This window comes from Phallusia mammillata, chromosome 8 (assembly GCF_965637545.1).
Source record: "Phallusia mammillata chromosome 8, kaPhaMamm4.hap1.1, whole genome shotgun sequence".
NCBI classification, from domain to species: domain Eukaryota; kingdom Metazoa; phylum Chordata; class Ascidiacea; order Phlebobranchia; family Ascidiidae; genus Phallusia; species Phallusia mammillata.
Genome location: NC_137259.1, coordinates 4,088,208 through 4,103,483, shown reverse-complemented (window position 1 = coordinate 4,103,483; position 15,276 = coordinate 4,088,208). Strand labels below are relative to the sequence as shown.

General features: G+C 36.7%; 1 protein-coding gene across 2 annotated transcripts; it reads right to left on the bottom strand.

Moving 5' to 3' along the window:
* Positions 1-5,387: 5,387 nt before the first annotated feature.
* LOC145203636 (uncharacterized) lies at positions 5,388-15,267 on the bottom strand. 2 transcript variants are annotated; one of them, XM_080075897.1, is made up of 12 exons: positions 15,240-15,267; positions 12,382-12,470; positions 11,915-12,052; positions 11,410-11,556; positions 10,807-10,929; positions 9,722-9,853; positions 8,863-9,027; positions 8,263-8,439; positions 7,383-7,532; positions 7,153-7,311; positions 6,455-6,607; positions 5,388-5,961 (listed from the first exon to the last, which is right to left on the bottom strand). In XM_080075897.1, exons 1-12 carry the CDS (start codon positions 15,242-15,244, stop codon positions 5,864-5,866), a joined length of 1,536 nt encoding a protein of 511 aa, XP_079932023.1. In that variant the 5' UTR covers positions 15,245-15,267; the 3' UTR covers positions 5,388-5,863. The 2 variants fall into 2 exon arrangements, with proteins under 2 accessions (XP_079932023.1, XP_079932022.1); XM_080075896.1 differs by lacking the exon at positions 15,240-15,267 and adding an exon at positions 14,442-14,678.
* Between the last annotated feature and the right edge of the window lie 9 nt (positions 15,268-15,276).

The window sequence follows — 15,276 nt, the reverse complement described above, 5'->3', positions numbered from 1 at the left end:
TTTCGTGGGATTATTCCAGTTTCAAACCGGTTTTGACCAGTTTCTGCATCCTACCGAACCTGCAAACCGGTTAAAACCGGTTTTGAAGATCGAAAATTTTGACCCGATTTTCGAAAAAACCCTAAGTCTATAGCCTTTCCGTTTTTTCGATTTTGGGGGTCAAAAAATCCAAGAAAAATCCGGTTTTCGGTGGGTTTTCGTGGGATTATTCCAGTTTCAAACCGGTTTTGACCAGTTTCTGCATCCTACCGAACCTGCAAACCGGTTAAAACCGGTTTTGAAGATCGAAAATTTTGACCCGATTTTCGAAAAAACCCTAAGGCTATAGCCTTTCCGTTTTTTCGATTTTGGGGGTCAAAAAATCCAAGAAAAATCCGGTTTTCGGTGGGTTTTCGTGGGATTATTCCAGTTTCAAACCGGTTTTGACCAGTTTCTGCATCCTACCGAACCTGCAAACCGGTTAAAACCGGTTTTGAAGATCGAAAATTTTGACCCGATTTTCGAAAAAACCCTAAGGCTATAGCCTTTCCGTTTTTTCGATTTTTGGGGGTCAAAAAATCCAAGAAAAATCCGGTTTTCGGTGGATTTACGTGGGAATATTCCAGTTTCAAACCGGTTTTGACCAGTTTCTGCATCCTACCGAACCTGCAAACCGGTTAAAACCGGTTTTGAAGATCGAAAATTTTGACCCGATTTTCGAAAAAACCCTAAGGCTATAGCCTTTCCGTTTTTTCGATTTTGGGGGTCAAAAAATCCAAGAAAAATCCGGTTTTCGGTGGGTTTTCGTGGGATTATTCCAGTTTCAAACCGGTTTTGACCAGTTTCTGCATCCTACCGAACCTGCAAACCGGTTAAAACCGGTTTTGAAGATCGAAAATTTTGACCCGATTTTCGAAAAAACCCTAAGGCTATAGCCTTTCCGTTTTTTCGATTTTTGGGGGTCAAAAAATCCAAGAAAAATCCGGTTTTCGGTGGATTTACGTGGGAATATTCCAGTTTCAAACCGGTTTTGACCAGTTTCTGCATCCTACCGAACCTGCAAACCGGTTAAAACCGGTTTTGAAGATCGAAAATTTTGACCCGATTTTCGAAAAAACCCTAAGTCTATAGCCTTTCCGTTTTTTCGATTTTTGGGGGTCAAAAAATCCAAGAAAAATCCGGTTTTCGGTGGGTTTTCGTGGGATTATTCCAGTTTCAAACCGGTTTTGACCAGTTTCTGCATTCTACCGAACCTGCAAACCGGTTAAAACCGGTTTTGAAGATCGAAAATTTTGACCCGATTTTCGAAAAAACCCTAAGGCTATAGCCTTTCCGTTTTTTCGATTTTTGGGGGTCAAAAAATCCAAGAAAAATCCGGTTTTCGGTGGATTTACGTGGGAATATTCCAGTTTCAAACCGGTTTTGACCAGTTTCTGCATCCTACCGAACCTGCAAACCGGTTAAAACCGGTTTTGAAGATCGAAAATTTTGACCCGATTTTCGAAAAAAACCTAAGGCTATAGCCTTTCCGTTTTTTCGATTTTTGGGGGTCAAAAAATCCAAGAAAAATCCGGTTTTCGGTGGATTTACGTGGGAATATTCCAGTTTCAAACCGGTTTTGAGCAGTTTCTGCATCCTACCGAACCTGCAAACCGGTTAAAACCGGTTTTGAAGATCGAAAATTTTGACCCGATTTTCGAAAAAAACCTAAGTCTATAGCCTTTCCTTTTTTTCGATTTTTGGGGATCAAAAAATCCAAGAAAAATCCGGTTTTCGGTGGGTTTTCGTGGGATTATTCCAGTTTCAAACCGGTTTTGACCAGTTTCTGCATCCTACCGAACCTGCAAACCGGTTAAAACCGGTTTTGAAGATCGAAAATTTTGACCCGATTTTCGAAAAAACCCTAAGGCTATAGCCTTTCCGTTTTTTCGATTTTTGGGGGTCAAAAAATCCAAGAAAAATCCGGTTTTCGGTGGATTTACGTGGGATTATTCCAGTTTCAAACCGGTTTTGACCAGTTTCTGCATCCTACCGAACCTGCAAACCGGTTAAAACCGGTTTTGAAGATCGAAAATTTTGACCCGATTTTCGAAAAAACCCTAAGGCTATAGCCTTTCCGTTTTTTCGATTTTTGGGGGTCAAAAAATCCAAGAAAAATCCGGTTTTCGGTGGATTTACGTGGGAATATTCCAGTTTCAAACCGGTTTTGACCAGTTTCTGCATCCTACCGAACCTGCAAACCGGTTAAAACCGGTTTTGAAGATCGAAAATTTTGACCCGATTTTCGAAAAAACCCTAAGGCTAAGCCTTTCCGTTTTTTTGATTTTTGAGGGTAAAAAAATCGAAGAAAAATCCGGTTTTCGGTGGGTTTACGTGGGAATACTCCAGCTTCAAACTGGTTTTGACCGGTTTCTGCATCCTACCGAACCTGCAAACCGGTTAAAACCGGTTTTGAAGATCGAAAATTTTGACCCGATTTTCGAAAAAAACCTAAGGCTATAGCCTTTCCTTTTTTTCGATTTTTGAGGGTCAAAAAATCCAAGAAAAATCCGGTTTTCGGTGAATTTACGTGGGAATATTCCAGTTTCAAACCGGTTTTGACCAGTTTCTGCATCCTACCGAACCTGCAAACCGGTTAAAACCGGTTTTGAAGATCGAAAATTTTGACCCGATTTTCGAAAAAAACCTAAGGCTATAGCCTTTCCGTTTTTTCGATTTTTGGGTGTCAAAAAATCCAAGAAAAATCCGGTTTTCGGTGGGTTTTCGTGGGATTTTTCCAGTTTCAAACCGGTTTTGACCAGTTTCTGCATCCTACCGAACCTGCAAACCGGTTAAAACCGGTTTTGAAGATCGAAAATTTTGACCCGATTTTCGAAAAAACCTAAGGCTATAGCCTTTCCGTTTTTTCGATTTTTGGGGGTCAAAAAATCCAAGAAAAATCCGGTTTTCGGTGGATTTACGTGGGAATATTCCAGTTTCAAACCGGTTTTGAGCAGTTTCTGCATCCTACCGAACCTGCAAACCGGTTAAAACCGGTTTTGAAGATCGAAAATTTTGACCCGATTTTCGAAAAAACCCTAAGGCTATAGCCTTTCCGTTTCTTCGATTTTTGGGGGTCAAAAAATCCAAGAAAAATCCGGTTTTCGGTGGATTTACGTGGGATTATTCCAGTTTCAAACCGGTTTTGACCAGTTTCTGCATCCTACCGAACCTGCAAACCGGTTAAAACCGGTTTTGAAGATCGAAAATTTTGACCCGATTTTCGAAAAAACCCTAAGGCTATAGCCTTTCCGTTTTTTCGATTTTTGGGGGTCAAAAAATCCAAGAAAAATCCGGTTTTCGGTGGGTTTTCGTGGGATTATTCCAGTTTCAAACCGGTTTTGACCAGTTTCTGCATCCTACCGAACCTGCAAACCGGTTAAAACCGGTTTTGAAGATCGAAAATTTTGACCCGATTTTCGAAAAAACCCTAAGGCTATAGCCTTTCCGTTTTTTCGATTTTTGGGGGTCAAAAAATCCAAGAAAAATCCGGTTTTCGGTGGATTTACGTGGGAATATTCCAGTTTCAAACCGGTTTTGACCAGTTTCTGCATCCTACCGAACCTGCAAACCGGTTAAAACCGGTTTTGAAGATCGAAAATTTTGACCCGATTTTCGAAAAAAACCTAAGGCTATAGCCTTTCCTTTTTTTCGATTTTTGGGGGTCAAAAAATCCAAGAAAAATCCGGTTTTCGGTGGATTTACGTGGGAATATTCCAGTTTCAAACCGGTTTTGACCAGTTTCTGCATCCTACCGAACCTTTAAACCGGTTAAAACCGGTTTTGAAGATCGAAAATTTTGACCCGATTTTCGAAAAAACCCTAAGGCTATAGCCTTTCCGTTTTTTCGATTTTTGGGGGTCAAAAAATCCAAGAAAAATCCGGTTTTCGGTGGATTTACGTGGGAATATTCCAGTTTCAAACCGGTTTTGACCAGTTTCTGCATCCTACCGAACCTGCAAACCGGTTAAAACCGGTTTTGAAGATCGAAAATTTTGACCCGATTTTCGAAAAAACCCTAAGGCTATAGCCTTTCCGTTTTTTCGATTTTTGGGGGTCAAAAAATCCAAGAAAAATCCGGTTTTCGGTGGATTTACGTGGGAATATTCCAGTTTCAAACCGGTTTTGACCAGTTTCTGCATCCTACCGAACCTGCAAACCGGTTAAAACCGGTTTTGACGATCGAAAATTTTGTCCCGATTGTCGAAAAAAACCTAAGGCTATAGCCTTTCCGTTTTTTCGATTTTTGAGGGTCAAAAAATCCAAGAAAAATCCGGTTTTCGGTGGGTTTACGTGGGAATACTCCAGTTTCAAACCGGTTTTGACCAGTTTCTGCATCCTACCGAACCTGCAAACCGGTTAAAACCGGTTTTGAAGATCGAAAATTTTGACCCGACTTTCGGAAAAACCCTAAGGCTATGGCCTTTTGCAAGTTCTTTTGGGGCGCTAGGAAAATTACTGCTCGTTATTGTTTAACTTACTTCCGCTTTTTACGTTTTGCTTTTCAGCCTTGCATTTGATTACTCGTATTAAAATGCCCTTGTGTTGTCTTGTGTGGAATATTTGACTGATAATTAATTATTTATAGTCAATCATTTTATTTGATTTAATTGCTATGTGTCCATTTCTTGTTTCAACAAAATATATTTGGGCAATACCAATTAATCTAACCTTACCTAATGTTAGTAACCTTTCAAATTGCAATCGTCCGCCAGATTTGGAAGAATTTATCATTAAGCAACGTCCGAACCATAAACAGGACAATAGATCACATGGGTAATTCCGTCTGCAAATTGCTTTGTTGGTGGTTCGTTGCCTGATGACGCGAGACTCATTTCCTGCCTAAACTTTTAGGCGAGTGCACAGACGATTTTGCGATGAAGCTTAATTACCCGATTCAAAGAATTTTGGGTACAGTAGGTGTACATACGGACATACTTAATTAAGCTGCACGATTGATCATTTTGACGCAAACTTAGTCCCGAAATGCGGTTGGTTATAACATATCTTTTGTAAAATCTGTATTGCGGACAAATTTTGTTACGTAAAATCACCACAGCAATAAAACTGTTCGAAACTGACTTAGAAACTTTTAATCACCACTAAATAATGTTCGAAATTTGAAAATATCCTTATATTGTGTAACTTTATTCCCGAAATAAGTTCAACTTATAAACCGATGTACCAAATTTGCTGAATTGTAGGAAACTGTTTTTGCCTTTTACAATGATGATTATAAACGTTTTTTTATAGACCAAAATTTCACTAAATTGGCAGAAGAACCAAGTCCTATTTTGTTGTTTAAACAGTAGTTTTATATTTTATTTCCATGAAACGTTACTCTGAAATGTTGCCTATTCAAGTCTATGTGCTTTACTCGTACAAGATTTTTTATTTGCATGCAATTTAAAACGAGCTATGATATGTAAATCGAATATAAAAATGAATAATAATAATAATAATAGGAAACAAATAAAAAGTGATAAAACTTTGCATTTACACTTTAGTAAAGAAAATACAGTGACTTCGACCAAAAAACTATCTGTTAGTTAAAACTGTATGTATACTGTAAAATAATACTTTCAAAAGTTTAAGATTGTGTTGCCAATCTTGTCTATAAATCTCTATTACAAAATATTTCATTTTAAAATTAGTAATATTTAAGACATGGTACATTCATTGCTGCTATCAACCAGCAGCTTACATAAATAAATTAACATCTTAAACTCACCACAAAACAAGACATAAAAAGTATTTGTGTGTGCACAAAAGGACGAAAAAACAAAACAATTCTCTTGACTAGCATAATGAGTTAAAGGGTATGAAATAAAACTGCATGTTCTGATCAGTGGAAAAATATGTATTGAGTAGTATAAGTCAGTAGACTGGTAATAAACAGAGTCATGAAGCTTGTGCCTAGTCTGAAGGAACCACCTCCCATTCCTGCAACAAAAGATTGCTTTGAAATGAAGTAAGCTTGCAAGTTGGAGCACTAACATATTATTCAAAGTTGTATCCAAACCTTAAGATAACTAGGGGCGGGTGACCTATACCATGCATATAAAGGTTCGGAACGCAACGTTGTTTTTTCCGGCGCGGCAACCGATTTAAGTTCAATTTAAGTATTTATTGTATAGGTAAAACTATTATCTTGCTTCTGTTCAATTCTATATGACGCAGGCTACTTGTCGTAATAAACAACCTACACGTACAAATCTGGCCTCATTCTGATTGCTATTTACATCGGCTGGCACAAACCACTATTGTACACAAACATCTTGGCACTCTAAGTCTTTATCAGTTTTGTTTTGCAAAGTGGAGCAAGACCAGTTGTAAAATTTCAGAAAAGTTTCAACTCTAAGTTATTAGCATCCACAATTTACGATTTGTATCGCATACATACTAAGAATAAATTTAAAAAGCAAACTTGGCTTACCATGGTTACAACCATCAGTGTCACAAGTCTTGTTGCACCGCTGAAATGTAACGCCACCATTTTGGAATTCGGTACATGTTGAACCATAAGAGTTAACACTGCACAATCTAACCATTGAGCGACGGTAACCACCTCGATTTTCAGAAATTTGAGCTGAAAGGAAAAAGTATTTGTCACAAAATGGACTTTGATTTACACAGATTTAAATTAAAAGGTAAAAAACAGAACCGTTGTTTTGAGCAGAAAAGTTCGCGGTCGAATATATTATTTATTTGTAGTTATGATTATCAGTGAACGGGTTTAATTACTGTGCCTCAATTTGTTCTCTCAACAAGATATATTAGGGCAACAACAATCAATCTAACTTATTAGTTAACATCAGACACCTTTCAATTGCAACTGTACGTATTTTTGTCTAACTTCATGCTTAATTTTGATGTATAAAATCAACATTCTTATGAAATTAAATTCTTGTAAGAAAATGGGAAAATGGTTTTCCATTAAGATAGTTTTGCCAATTTCCAGATAGTTTGCCAATTAACATTATTCTACAAGGCGGCTTTTTGTTGTTGTTAGTTAACCGATTCAGCTGAGTGCGTTTTTCACGTCGTTTTTTTTTACTTTTGGAAAAGAAGATGCGTAAAAGTGATGGAATAACCTAATCACGTTTTTTTTACAAAGTTTTTTATTTAACTTACAGTTAAGTTGGCCAGATTTGCCCATATCTGTGTAGTAGCAGTATTGATGATACGGCAGTGGGCACTGTCTTGCAGCTAAGGGGTTGTAAAGGCAGTCATCAGCACCCGCAGCTACAGAACTTTCATCGCTAATGCATTGGATACATTTAGGTCGGTTTGCTAAAACAAAAAAGCATGTGTTTTCGAGTTATTTACATGTTCCCCTAAAAATAAAAAATAAGCTCTCTTACGCCACCCATCGTTGCATCCGTGAGTCTGGCAAGTTTCTTGGCAGGTGGTCAGTTGTCCGTTGGATGAGGGAAATGTCGTGTTGGTGCATTGTGACGCCATAGCCGTGCTGGAACATCCCCGATCGATGGAGACAAACTGATAACCTTGAACTATTAAAAAGCAAATTGTAAATTGAGGGTTAGAATATGGTTGAATAATACGCTCTCTTTGAAAATCTCAAAGCATTGAGCAGTTGTTTTAATACAGGCCTAAAAGGGCGGCGCAAAATAGTTGCAAAGTAGAAAAGTCTGTAGATAAACTGCTTCAACTTGGATGATGAAACTACTCAGATTTAAACCACGTCTGTAAAAAAATATCCAAGAAAGTTTGTTTGCACGTCACTATGTTTTTGCAATTGGCTTCTAACATATAAAAACTCCCAAAATTGTGAAATTGTTGTACACACAAGCATAAACTTGCACTTTCCTATGCAAAAATGTATAGGATTTCAGTCCTGAATAGTTGCAAATTTTGAAAGAAATGAATAAAAACAACTAAGCTTATTAGTGGGGCAAGTTTTTGCAACTTTTGCAACTTTTTTTACTGCTTCCGGCAGCTTCCTAAATACTCAGAAATTATGTAATGATGTTATTAGCTGTTTGTAGGAATTTTATGTTGCAACTTTTTGCAACTTCTTTCTATTTTTCGTGCAACTTTCTCACGTTTTTAGTGCAACAAAATCTTGCCCTACTTATCAGTAAAGTGTCAAAACATCCTGTTTGACATAACTCGTATACCACGTTTAAAGCGATTAATCTGTAATATATTTTTATATTAAGCAAACAGGATCTCAAGTAGTTAGTAATTTAGTTACCACACTAAGAATATTAGTTTACTTACTTTCGTTGTGGGTGATTTCACTTTGAGCTGTCGATGAACGATAAATTGCTCTTGAGTAGCAGTAGCGTTGGTCACTTGGGCATCGGGTCCTGGTATTTGGTGACTGTGCACAAGTGCTAGTATCAGATGTGCCTGTACACATGTGACAGTACATCGGTCCTGGAGCGTCACCCTGAGCTGCATACAAATTAGTATAAACGTCATAAATTATACCTCATATTAATAATTCTTAACCAGTGGGTAATTACTCCTAAAAGGGTAACACAAAATAGGTAATTTCAATTCAGAGGGTAATTACGAAATCATTTTGGTTCCATTACGTCATTCGTTTGTGACGTCATAATTCATAACTTTATTTTAAAAATTCAAAGAACTTCATCCAGATCATGAAAAAGATGGGAACCAATAACCTATATTTACTTGTTGTTAACCAAAAGTTTCATTGAACTTACTTAGAATTATTAAATGTGTTACAAAATTTAACAAAGTTTCGACATTTTTTGGTTCCAAATTTTCTATAAAACAGTCAAGAAATTTCGGTTGTTTATTTATCATAACTTTAACCCGCGCAATCGGTTTTACGCCTAAATCAAAACCTACGTGTAAAGCTGTTGCATCCGTTAGCTTTGCAAGTACGTGTGCAGGTGTATTCTAAAAAGCCTGCAAGTGATGTATCAGCCGGGGTGGAAAAAGTGCACTCATCATTTGTGACTGCAAACGATTCAATACAACCCCGTGTGACAGTAGTTCGAACAGCGGCACCATCTGCAAAACAAATACTTCAATTTACAAAATTGTACATTTAATACAAATCATGACAATTTGGAATGAAAACGGCACAATCTGCAAAACAAACAATTTTATAGATCAGGGCTTTTCTGTAGGTCGCGATCTAAATTGGGGTTCGCAAATATAATTTTGGTGTCGCGAAACATCATTCGTTTATCATGTCATTGTCACAATACATGGTATACGTACGTTAAATTTATTGTATAAACATCATTCACGTATATAGGTCAGTGGTGGGATTCAGTCGGTTCGCACTGGTTCTATAGAACCGTCTCACGAAATTGTATGAGATCAGCGAACCGATTAGCACTATTATCAGCGAGCCGGTTAGCACCGGTTAGCATTACAGACCCGGCTGACAAATATAACTTTTGTGATAGAACCGGCTGACAAAAAATCTGAATCCCACCACTGGTATAATCTATACCCATCAAGGGGTCAGAAATTTCTTTTCTAAACTGGGGTCGCAAAGCAAGAAATATATTAAAGGAACAAAATTCGCAAGTGATTCTAAATGTATTCAGTTGGGTTTTAGAAAAATATCACCAGTCGCATTAGTCTGCTCAGAAACAAGAGCCACAGAATATTTATCCAATAAGCCACATATAGCCAGCGGGCTGCAAGTTGTACAACCTATGTCTGTAGGACTGTTTTTAAGCAAAGCACTTACTGGCGTCGTATAAGGTCGTTCGACTTGCTGTGCATAAATTATGGGACGAACTGCTGCAAAGAGTAGAAGTAACCGAAGCACAGCCTGGTTCCGTTGCTTCGTCACACTGAATACAGCTTTGAGTTGGTGTCACTGCAAAATGTTTTTATATTTTTTTTATATTAAATATTTTTTTGTTTCGTAAAACACTCTGAAAATTGAAAAAACAAAACAAAAAAACAAACAATTTATTTGTCTATTATTGGGGAGTTTTTATCTGCAAACGAATAAAAAAGAATCAGAGCTGAGAATTATTGTCAGTGTTGGGTGGTGATTGACGCTAGATTTACAAGACAGTTTTAAAGTTGGAATTGCAATTAAGTATTCTGTAATGTTGTGACCACATTGGCTACCCAACCCTGAAAAAATTATTCATATCGTACTAACCACACAAAATAAAACTTTTTTCTATAATTAATATTGTTTTAGCTAATTTCTTGCAACTTTTCTTTTAGGATATCGGTTGTCTTGCAGGGATAAATTGATTAAAACGTTTGATGTTATTTATCTTACTTTCTAATGTCAGTTGAGAAGTATTCGTTTTTGGCAATAACATATACTATCTGCCAAGTGAGTAATAATGAATCAACTTGTTTTGGGGCGCAATAAATAGCAGTTTTCAAATAACGGTTCATATCAAAGTTGTAAGTCGGGAGGGGCTTTTCGGGTCAAGTTCGGCTTCGGGTCGGGTTCGGGCTTAGGTTTCTTAAAAAAACGGGCTTGATTCGGGTAAGACTTGACACTTTATGTTAGTATTTTTTGAAAATAACTTTAGCTAGAAACAGCTTAAATTCAGGCAGCTCCAAAGTCTTGTTCAGGACCAATTGTCCATTGTGTTTGTTGTCTTGGTCTTTTATAAGGCTTCAAGTATAGGCTTGTCAATCAAACTTTCGGGCCTTCTAAAAAAAATGATCTTCTTAACGAGCTTCTCAAAAACGATTCGGGTTCGGGCCGGGTTTCGGGCTTGTACTTATGGGTTCGGGCTCCAATTTCAAGCCCGTTTACAACTCTGGTTCATATTTTTAACCATGTTCTGCACAATTTACCTGCAATTACTGTTTCGCAGTCAGCTCCAGTGTAACCTGCATTGCACACACAAGTTCCGGTATAATAATTGCAAAAACCACCGCCAGTACTTCCGCAAGAAGAGGCGCACGCTTGCAAGTCATCTACAGCAAAAAAACAGTTCTTTAAGTTTAGAGTACTACTCCCAATTGTGTGCAAATCAATAGATGAAATATATAAGCGAGTATTGCTCTTACAGCAGTTTTTATTATAAATAAACGACGTTTCGACACATACATAGAAAGTCTTCAAAGAAATTCCATTATCCTATAATGTAGGCGTCTTGCATGGAAAGTCGAAACGTCGATTATTTATCATCAAATCTACTGAAAGAGCAATTATCGTTTATACCTTATGCCTTGCAACAATCGGTCCCTATTTAATAAATATTTTACTTCCATCCACTTGCAAGAATTGAATTGTCACTAAAAAAAAACTTATCACTGTTAAATGAATTATTTTAATTGATTCGCTTACAAGCTAAAACATTTAAACTTAGTCTTAAAACACACTATAGTATATAGTATTGTATAGTGACTATACAAAAGTGTGCAAACCAATAGATGAATTAACTTATTACTCACTTGCAAGCATGTTATTGCATCCAGTCGTGTTGCATGAGATTTCACATTGCGTATGTTGGATAGTATTGCCAGATGGGGCAATGCTGTAACACTTCAGACTTTGTGGGGTGCCGCTGTAGCACTCTCGCTCCATTGACCGAATCACACCTAAAAATAGCAAAACAAAAATACTAGTATACAGAAACTTTATGAAATAAAGAGAACGTGCATACAATAAGCACATGAAATTTTTCCTCCTTCAAATTATTTTTTTTAAGTTACTCTTTATCATTATCTGCCAAATATAAATCAGTTTTGTGAAACGCAAATTAGTAGCAGTAAAATGAGCAAACATTTAGAGCAGGGGTCGGCAACCTTTTTTGCACCGCGGACCGTTTTCGAAAGTAAAATTTTATCGCGGACCGGTCTTCAAAAACTAGCGGTTGCCGACCATTGATTTAGACATTCCACTTTTTTTCCTTTGGGGAGAATGGTGTTTATAAGAGACAAAGAGAAAGTTACTGACCATCTTCCGTTTCAAAAGTCATTCCGCAGGATTCTGAGCAAGTAGTAGCCACCCTGCCAGTCAAATTGTTGTAGCAGTAATCATCAATTGCACTATCAAAGAAATTGATGTCCGAGCATACATAGCAGTCTGTTTGACCTGAAAAACAATATATAAGTCATGTTTATATACATTTTTGTCTTATTTTTGTCCTGGTAGGCGGGCAACGCCTAAACGCGTTGTGGCCAAGAGTCTTTTTAAAAAAACTTGTTTTAATGCAAGTCCGTTCAATCATTTTTACTTTGATTTTTTAATAAGATAACGTTTTTCGGTCATAATTTGAAACTAAAAAAACTTAATTTTGTTTATCAATAAAATTTGGACACTTTGCTTGCACAAAATGTTTATGCTTTTCGTTTCTAACACACATTGATTTTGAATAAATATTTTATACGTCAACTAAGTTATAATGCAGATTTCAGTCTCACCTTGCACAAGGCACAAAAGTGATGACACCAGTGCAACATACACCAACAGCCTAACCATCTTTAATGTAGTTTGGAAAACAGACAAAAACCTGTTAAAACAAGGTAATTTTGTTGCAAAACAGGCAAAAACCCGTTGTAAAACAGACAAAACCCCCCAGGTTAAAAAACTCTTTTGAAAAGGACACTTGTCAGTTCAATGCAAAGTTAAGTAATTTTGTTTTTATTTTTAAATTTATCACCAAAATAAACTTACTAAGTTATTTAATGCATAGTTTAATTGTTATGCTATACACAACAACAAAAGACTAAACGGCTGAATAATGATAATCAAATAAGCATTTCGCAACAAAGCTTATACTACCCTAACACACCCTTGTGCTTCTGCAAACGTATTAACACATATACCAGAGTTATAAGCGGGCTTAAAACTGACATTAAAATTGTTTGAAAATGCGCAATAACTATAATAGACATAAAACTGTTCTACTCATTGTAGCAAAATTCTTTGCAAAATTTTCAGCTAAAATCGACAAAATAAAGGTAATTTTGTTATTACCCACTAGTTTCCAATTTAAAAACAAGTTAAACGGACCTTCATGTAAAATGTCACATTAGCGTTAAACGCATAAAAATATGCAGATATTTTATCGCTCAAATAAAGTTATGAAGCATTTAGCTCACAGCGACCAACTAAAAACAATATTGCTGCATGTCAAAAGATATACGGGGTTTACCTTCGTACAAAATAGGACAGTTAATCATAATCATCATCAATCATCTATTTTAGAAAAAAAGGACCACAATAACCTTAATAGGTATCATTTCCTGGCGGAGATTGATTTGATTTGCGAATTGATTAATTGTTTTTTCCGCTTTGATTGGGTTTTACAAAAAAGACCTGTTTATAAACAAAGCCTATTATTCAAGCCTATTTGCCCCATAAACTCAAACGCTTGCTTGTACTGTGCATTTGTGTTAAGACATACCTGCACATGTGAACGTAATGTGATAGTTACTGTAACCCAAATGATTTATAAACTTTATAAAATTTGTAAAGATTTAAGTGAATGTTTTATCGCAACCACCTTTTTTCACGATTAAGTATAGATTGGGTCACTACATGCGCACATCCAATAACACAGAAACGACAGATCCAAAAATAGATAAAAGTATAAGTCTTAATGCACAAGCACCTAATGTCAATGCCAAACAGTTTTAACAGTTGTAGGTGGGCCTAAATTGAGGTCCGAGCCCGAACCCAAAAGTACAAGCCCGACCAGATATCTTTTTAACCAAACTCGAATCAGGCCCGAAAGAAAAACACTGCAACTCTGTTTTTGGCACAATGCCCAGGGCGTAACCTTTTCTCATTTCCGATCAAAAAAGGTCATATGAAGGCAACCAATCAAAAAGCCCACGTACATATGCCCACATAGATGTAAAAAATCACATTACTAATGACAGTGCGTGAGAAAAAGCAGTGTCTATAGTAATAAAGGAACGACTAGCGAAAGAAAGGTTCAATTTAACTTAAATCTTGGCCAATCAACACACGGGATTTCTAAAAAAATTCCATGACTTTTAAAACAGTCATCTGCTTTTAAAGTTTGCACAGCATGACTTGGGCCACAAGATTGCGTTAAAAAAGCCCTAGTAAGCTTTGGCAAACCCGACTCGAAAAGCCCGAGCCGACTTGCCACTCTGAATGGAAAATAGATAAATCACCAGTCTAAACGTTAAGAAAAAAGGTACATCTTACTTGAGTAAGCCAACAGGTGCACCGTGCACTGAAAAATATCCGACATAACTGTTTTAACTTTAGACTAACGAATTTTACACGGATTTACCCACTAAGCGCAACTGATAAAATTACCACAAAAGTAGGAAAATAAACCTGAAAGGTCAAACTCTAAATGGACAAGTTCAAAGCCTTATAGCTTTATATACCACATTGATAGTGGCCCAGCAACAAACCGTGCAAAATCTAATGCAAATGATTTCAAAAGTCAGTAACAAATTCTCAGTAGCATTAATTCTAGAGTTTTTTTTACATGTTTTACCTAAAGTCTGGATAGCAAGTAACTCTGTAGATTTCCCACTGGAACAAACGCCTCATCGATATCTTATCTGCGATCTAACCAAGCTTCACAAACGCGTTACGTTAGTTTGCAGAAAGTTACATTAGTAGGCTTTTCAAGTAACCTAAAGAGTTTGATCCATATACGGACAAAGGATTCCAATGCCTTGTTCCAACACTGTAGCAAACGTACGCCCTGTTTTCTGCAATGTACAGAATCGTTCAATTTCCAAACGTAACGCGTTTCTAAAGCTTCCTTCGAGCAATTTCCGCGCAGTAAGGTACGACTATGCGTTTGTTCCTGAGGGCGATAGGCAGAGAGAAATCTACAGCGTGGTGTTCTTAGTTTTCCTTCTAGTGAAATTGTCTTGCATCCTTAACAGTAGCAGTACTGACAAGTCTGCTATTGTTTTACATCACACACTTCTGCTGTCGAAAAGAAGACTCAAATAATTCATATTTTTTATTTGCATGCAATTTTATAAGGCTATATTACATGTATAGATACCAGAACCGGTTACTTCATAAAGCTAAAAAAACGAAGTTTGAAAAGCGGGTTAACTTCCTTATATATTTCATTGCAGCAACTGCTACATCAGATATATAATTCAGTAGTTTTTTTTCACATCAGAAAATGATATATCTTCATTTGTAAAAAAACGTTCTTGTATACAACGTCTATAGGCTAGGTATGCAATGCGTGCAGTAACATATCGAGTGGCGCAATTTAGCTATAAAAAAAAATGCAAAATATTATTTTGTTACAATTTTGTAGCCTTACTTCATTTAGAAACAGCAATATGAAGTTGTGTATTTAC

Coding starts and splice junctions, on each gene's coding strand:
- LOC145203636 (XM_080075896.1), bottom strand. CDS start 14,497: ATGAGGCGTTTGTTCCAGTGGGAAATCTACAGAGTTACTTGCTATCCA. Junction 8,440..8,862: donor CGGATGCAACAGCTTTACAC/GTAGGTTTTGAT, acceptor ATTTGTATGCAG/CTCAGGGTGACGCTCCAGGA. Junction 7,533..8,262: donor TGAAATCACCCACAACGAAA/GTAAGTAAACTA, acceptor GCTTTTTAATAG/TTCAAGGTTATCAGTTTGTC.